A 7,083-nucleotide genomic window follows, 5' to 3' on the forward strand; every position below is an offset into this window, starting at 1 on the left:
ATCCACTACAACGCCGTGCACCTGAAGATTAAACACAAGTGTACCATCGAAGGCTGCAACATGGTGTTCAGCTCGCTGCGCAGCCGCAACCGCCACAGTGCCAACCCCAACCCGCGGCTGCACATGCCCATGAACCGCAACAACCGGGACAAGGACTTGCGCGGCAACTTGTCCGGTGACGAGAACTCTCAAGGAGAGAAGAGGCCTGAATACGGCACGCCCATCTCCATCTGCTCTGCAGAAAGCCATAAGTCGGTGCCGAGCTACATGGTGAGCCACGTGGACGCCGGCTCCAAACTCCACAGCAGCTCCTTCTCCAGCATGGGCCAGAGCGGCATCCTCTTCCCCAACTTAAAAACAGTCCAGCCGGTCCTGCCTTTCTACCGCAGCCTGGTCACTCCGGCAGAACTCGCCAACACCGCGGGAACGCTGCCCTCCCTGCCTCTGCTGTCCTCCTCCGTACCCGTCAAACCCATCACAGCTCCCGAACCCGGCACCACCGACCCGATACCAAAGAAAAAGTCTCGAAAGTCGAGTATGCCAATAAAGATCGAGAAGGAGATGGTGGAGCAGGACGAGCAGATGGACAAGGGGAGCAGCTCGGAGGACGAGGCCCTTTCGCACGGCAGGGACAAGGACGAGTGTGACGGAGGCCGAGCGGAGGCACTCGCGCGCACGAGACAATCCGGGGAGGAGAACGAGGCGTACGCCGACAAAGACGAGGAGAGGGACGGCACCAAACATCTGCTGGACCAAACTTTAGGTACGGAGAGGGAGCGCCGAGACGACGGGCCGAGGCAAACTGAATCAGGGGTCATCGCCTGCGCATCCCCCTTCGAGAACAACTTCATCTGTCAGGATGGCAACGTAGACGGGGAGCACGGCAACACGCCGCCCGCAGCCGACAAGATCTCCGAGCTGAAGTGGGACGAGGGCGAGCACCGGCTGACCAACGGAGGCGCGCTCCACTTCATGGAGAGGGAGGCGTCGGACGGCTGTGCGGACGACTACGGCGACTCGGGGCTGTCCCTCCTGGACCCGGACGCTGACCTGCCCCACCACTGTGAGATCTGCAGGAAGACCTTTAAGAACCCGTACAGCGTCAAGATGCACTACCAGAACGTCCACCTGAAGGAGATGCACATGTGCACGGTGGACGGCTGCAACGCCGCCTTCCCGTCCCGCCGGAGCCGAGACAGGTGAGAGGTCCTCCTCGTGTTCATGTTCCGTCTCAAATAGAATAAATAAACTCTGTGAGCTCACGTCGACGCTGTTTGAGACCAGAGAACTCTTTTCACTTTCAGTTGATCTTTTCACACTTTTCAGGAGTCGACCTGAAGTCTGGGAGTTAAAACACGAGGAGTCACATTCAGCTTTCACCTTGAGTTGTTTTAACATGAACTCTTTCACAGTTTTAACAGTCAACACTCAAGAGCAGGTATTATCTGACTCAGAGTTTTAGTTTTAATGTTTCAGATAGAGATGATTACAAAATGACATCCTTGTCATAACTTTATGTTTAAGAAATATATATTGTGTGAATTTAGTGCGCAACAATTATTACTGCATGAAAACTTAACAGTGCAACTGTGATAGATATTTGTATATATTTATATATATATTTACATATACAATACATTTCTTCCCTGCACACTTTTGGTTTTGAGTCATTTTTTTGTATCATTATGTCTTTATTGAAATGTTTTTAAAGCAGCATGTTTTAACAGAGATCACTTAGATTTAATTTGGTTGCTTTATTTAAAAAAAATTACAAAGCAATAACGAACTAAGGCATGCTGGGAAATACAGTAAACAGCAGGAGAAGTGTTGAATCGTGCTCCTCAACCACCCTACGAATGAACACCCAAATATTACTCCACCAAACAACATCACCGAACACAAGCTGTAGTTTAACTTCGAAAATAATATGTAAAGTTTTATTGAACTCCAGGATATTCCACTGGCAGATTTAAATGTTTGTGAAGAGACGAGAGTTCATGTCCGTGATTGAAACGAGTTGAAAACACCAGTTGGGTTAGAGTGAAACCTGCAGACTCTGAGGCCTTACGCTGAAATTATAATACTTGTTTTGTTTTTGTTATCTGCACATGTCGACACAGAGTCTGTACACAAGATGAGCGATCTGCGAGTGTTGACAGGTCTGTAATATGGAGACGCTCACGGCTGTAGAAATACAATTATGAGCACAGCCGCCGTCGACATCAGCTTATTTACCCGTTTTATGTATCTGGTCTGTTACAGACATTCAGCTGCATGACAGCTGTTAACAAAACATATTGTTGAAAAAGTGGAGAGATGTCGGTAGAAATGGTGCACAGGAGTAACAGGAATTATTCTAGACACACTCACCCTGTGATGTTCGTGCTTTTTATTTCATCTACAGACACAGTGCAAATCTGAACCTGCATCACAAGCTGCTGACCAAAGACTCCTTCGGCCCAGCCAACACGCTCTACCTGCCGTCGTCCCACTGTAGAGACAGAGACTCTGTTGGCCTGGACTACTGCCACGACCGGGGGGACAGAGAGCTGCATCGAGACCCCACCGGCCAGACCTCCGTCATCTTCCGGGGACACAACCGCATGGGCCTGGTCTTCCCCATGAGCAAAATGTCCTCCGCCCCGGACAGCGCCGAGGCGTCCCCCTTAGGAGAGATGGAGGGGTTTGGAGGAGGAGAGGGCGGCGGGGGCGGGGAGGACGGGGCGGTCCTGGACCTGAGCACCACCTCCTCCGCCCCGCCTCGCGGCAGCGCTCAGTCGTCCTGGGACTCAGACGGAGCCGGCAGCGAGGAAGGGGAGGGGGCGGAAGAGGAGGACGAGGCGCTCCCCATGGAGGACAGCGAGGAGAGCTGCGATGGGATCGGCCTGGGGAGGCCCGGGGGGGAGGAGAGGACCCTGGGCTGCGGTGGAGGAGGACACGGTGGGCTTCAGGGAGGCGGGGGGGGGTCTCCCATCACATGCCACGTCTGCCAGAAGGTCTACAGCAACAAAGGCACATTCAGAGCCCACTACAAGACGGTCCATCTGCGGCTGCTGCACAAGTGTAAAGTCCCGGGCTGCGACACCTCCTTCTCCTCGGTGAGGAGCCGAAACCGGCACAGCCAGAACCCGAACCTCCACAGGAACCTGGCCGTGAGCTCGGGGGCCGCCGGGGACCAGGAGTAGGAACTTTAATGCCAACATGACTGATTTCCTTCATTCTCACCGTCTCCTTGTAGTTTCTCTTTTCTTTTTTGGACACCTAACGAAGGTTCACCAATTAGCACTTTTTAACTTCCATCCTGTCGTCACAGAAAGAGAGAAAATGAAAGTCCAGTCAGGAGTTCTTTTGTTTCGTCAAATGCAACTTCATTTTGGAAAATAAAAGTTGTTTCTTTATCTGCAAGTCAGAGTTTACACGTGAACATACTGTAAAAACAACCGACTAATGCAGTGTTCTGTTGTCGTGACTGTTTCATATTGGTTTTGCCTTTCAGCCCAGTTTAGACCCCCAAAACATGATTTGTGTGGACTGAACCTTTCCACGTGTCGTCTGAGAGTTTGATCATAATTCTGTATCATGCGAGTGATTTAATTTTGTTTGCTGGTGTTTCCGTGGTCACATGTCCACATCTTCCCCGTGAAGCTGTGCATAACGTATCCATCAAAAGCAGTATAGTGAAGTAACTGACGTCATCTCATCCGTTCCAAACAATATTCCTCCGCAGAGTCTCCGTTGAAAGGCTTTAGTGTTGTGAGAAGTGACCAATAAGTTATTGTGTGGTGTTTTATGATCCGTCTTTACTGTTCTGTTTGTTGCATATACTGCTAATGTTGACCAAAGATTTTTCTCAGTTGTGTACAGAAACTCCCTTCATGTTGTGTGAGGGGTTTTGCAGTATTAAGGGGCTTCGCTCTTCTACTTTGATTAACGGCAGTATTTCAGGCACGGGCGGAGTTTAAAACCAAATTTTTAAAAATCCATGAAATAATGTTGAGAAAAAAAAACAATCTTAATTTTGGTTGTGTTTTTGTAAAGAATTGTGCTCATGGGATGAGACTTGACTAAGGCCCTGCTCTCAGATTGTGACCTGACGGACTGGACGCAGAGACGCTGTGTCTGGAGGCTGGAAGCTTGTACTGTGAATGAGTCCAACACTGAGAAATAATCATGAAAAAATAATATGCAGTTCATCGTAGTGGCCCCAGAACTGCTAAACAAAATGTTTATTGAACTGTATATTTCTGTGAATAGAGTAATTTGTTATCTGAAAGAAACCAAAAAATATACTGTATAAAATATGATAATTTCACCACTAACATTACATGTTTGTTTGTTTGTTTGTTTTTTGAATGAACAAGAACACTGTGTTGTACATTTTGGATTATTTCTTCATGGTTTACTGGTCTGGTTTTTGCTCTGTATTCTGCATTATATATATTTTTTTCATTCTGTATTTAAATACAATGGGCCAGTTCCAAGATCCCATTTGTTTGTTGTTTGAATTTGTTAAAAAAAAAAGAAAAGAAAAAAGGAGCAAAAACCAACTCTTGTTGATAGGTGTTCATATTTCTTTTGAAATAATGTTACAATATTCATTCCAATTAAATAAAAAGCCATATGTTTGCAATTAGACTCTTCTGTTCATTTTCTATCCATTACAATATAAAATCAAACACAGCTTGTATCCTCTTGAATGAAACACACACACGCATACAGTACATATATATATATATATATATATATATATATATATATATATATATCAAACTGCTCATTAAACCACATATTTAATCAGCTTATTAATGCGTTTATTTGGGAAATTATTGATTTACATTTTCACACAAACACCTGTCGGGTTTACAGAGAACGGTCTGAAAAAGAAAAAAACAATCCCCCTGTTTCTGGGAGAAAACGCCCCGTTGATGTCAGAGGTCAGAGGTCAGAGGAGGTCGGAGAAGAGCAGGCAGACAGATTCAAGCGGTCTGCATGTTCTCTCCGGCTTCCTCCCACCACCCAGAAACATGTACGTTTCCAAACCGCCCGTCGGCGTGGACGTGGTGCTGCCGGCCTTCTCCCACATCCAGCTGGGCTGCAGCTCCCCCGTGACCCCGTTCAGGAAAACCAGGTCCAGAACACGGACGCATCAAAGGATTGAAAAAACGTTGTCTCGTTTGTTCAGTCGTGATTTCGGCATTCAGATGATCAGACTTTAGCGTAATTGCTGGTTTAATGGAGAACAGGATAACGAGCCCGCTTCACCTGATCTCAGTCCAGCAGAAGATTCACACCATGTCGGTGCTGTCACGGCAACGTGGACCACAATCTCAGGAATATTTCACCTGGTTGCATCTATATAATACAAATAAGGGGTCCATGTGTATCCCGGTGTACCTAATAAAGTGGCCCCTGTTTTCACTGGAGACGCTTTGTGAAAAAAACAACTGTGAAATGTAACTGTGTCTTTATTTATTTCTTTATATATAAATAATATATATAAATTACTTTATTTCCTGTTTTATTTTGGTGACTCATCTCTCGTCTAGTTTCAGGCGTCTTCACTTCCTGTCCTCGTGTCTTCACTTCCTGTTCCCGTGTCTTCACTTCTTGTCCTCTTGTCTTCACTTCCTGTCCCTTTGTCTTCACTTCCTGTCTCCATGTCTTCACTTCCTGTCCACGTGTCTACACCTCACTTCCTGTCCCCGTGTCTTCCCTTCCTGTCCTCGTGTCTTCACTTCCTGTCCTCGTGTCTTCCCTTCCTGTCCTCGTGTCTTCACTTCCTGTCCCCGTGTCTACACCTCACTTCCTGTCCCCGTGTCTTGACTTCCTGTCCTCGTGTCCTCACTTCCTGTCCCCGTGTCTACACCTCACTTCCTATCCCCGTGTCTTCCCTTCCTGTCCTCGTGTCCTCACTTCCTGTCCCCGTGTCTACACCTCACTTCCTATCCCCGTGTCTTCCCTTCCTGTCCTCGTGTCCTCACTTCCTGTCCCCGTATCTACACCTCACTTCCTATCCCCGTGTCTTCCCTTCCTGTCCTCATGTCTTCACTTCCTGTCCCCGTGTCTTCCCTTCCTGTCCTCATGTCTTCCCTTCCTGTCCCCGTATCTACACCTCACTTCCTGTCCCCGTGTCTTCCCTTCCTGTCCTCATGTCTTCCCTTCCTGTCCCCGTGTCCACACCTCACTTCCTGTCCTCGTTGTTTGGAGGTTCGTGGTCCAGATGTCTTCCAGTGTTTTGGTGAGGTGTGTTCCTCTTTGATTTCCACTTCATGACTTCCATCTGTTTACGTCTGATTTTCAGAATCGTGAGTCCATAAAAAAAGTTAGATTTTGTTTTTTCTGTGAATCAGCTGGTCTTCATATTTCTGTTCAAGTAGTGAGCATGTCCAGAATCCACGAATCTCAGAGACACTCACCATAAAAGACATCAGAATATTACACGGATACAAAATCTGTAAAGACTTAAAATCAGTGAGGACAAGTCTGGTTGTTCAAAGAAAGATTTGTTTTAGAATTAACGGAGAGTTTATTCCTCTTTTCATTTGATTCTCGAGTCAAACTACTTGGAAAACAAATAGGAATGATAGATGAAGATTTATATTGTAGATTTATTTACAAGAGGAGACTTTAATCTGGATTCGTTCTCAGAGGTTCTTAACATTTGTGTGTTTCATTGAACTTGATGAAAAGTGTTGCGGTTGTATTGGTATTGATCTGAGTGTTGCTGTTATAAAACGGGGAGACACTAATAATGGTGGTCACGTTCAGCAGAGAATCAAATTTGCATTGCTGAAAAATGGCATACACTACAGCAGCGAAAAAACCCTCTCAAAGTTATTGAAGAGGTGAATTAATCGCTGCGGTGCTGCTCTGTGAGCTAAAGGGCAGCGATGGAAATGGACCGGGGACCGCGGCAGCATCGCTGGGCCGCATTAAAACAGCGAGGAGGACAAATCTGTTACGCAACATGCCAAAGTATTGCACTATTACAGAGGGCTGAAAGCCTTGCATAACTCAACCATCCAGCCCACCGCCACATCCACCGTACATTAGTGAGCCTGCAGAGCTGTTCCTCATCACTTA

The 7,083-nt window shown here is 46.8% G+C and overlaps 1 protein-coding gene across 2 annotated transcripts in view; it reads left to right on the forward strand.

Annotated features, from left to right (window-relative positions):
• bnc1 (basonuclin zinc finger protein 1) overlaps window positions 1–4,630 on the forward strand; it is a 20,150-nt gene extending 15,520 nt beyond the window's left edge. For both annotated transcript variants that reach the window (XM_069172893.1, XM_069172894.1), the window contains exons 4-5: window positions 1–1,199; window positions 2,405–4,630. The exon at window positions 1–1,199 is cut by the window's left edge and continues 816 nt beyond it. In XM_069172893.1, the coding sequence (XP_069028994.1) occupies window positions 1–1,199; window positions 2,405–3,185 (1,980 nt within the window). In that variant the 3' untranslated portion in view covers window positions 3,186–4,630. The remainder of the gene's footprint in view (window positions 1,200–2,404) is intronic.
• Window positions 4,631–7,083: the final 2,453 nt, after the last annotated feature.

This window comes from Embiotoca jacksoni, unplaced genomic scaffold (genome assembly GCF_022577435.1).
Source record: "Embiotoca jacksoni isolate LCO1_2020_lvr unplaced genomic scaffold, fEmbJac1.0.p SCAF_56, whole genome shotgun sequence".
Lineage (NCBI taxonomy): Eukaryota > Metazoa > Chordata > Actinopteri > Embiotocidae > Embiotoca > Embiotoca jacksoni.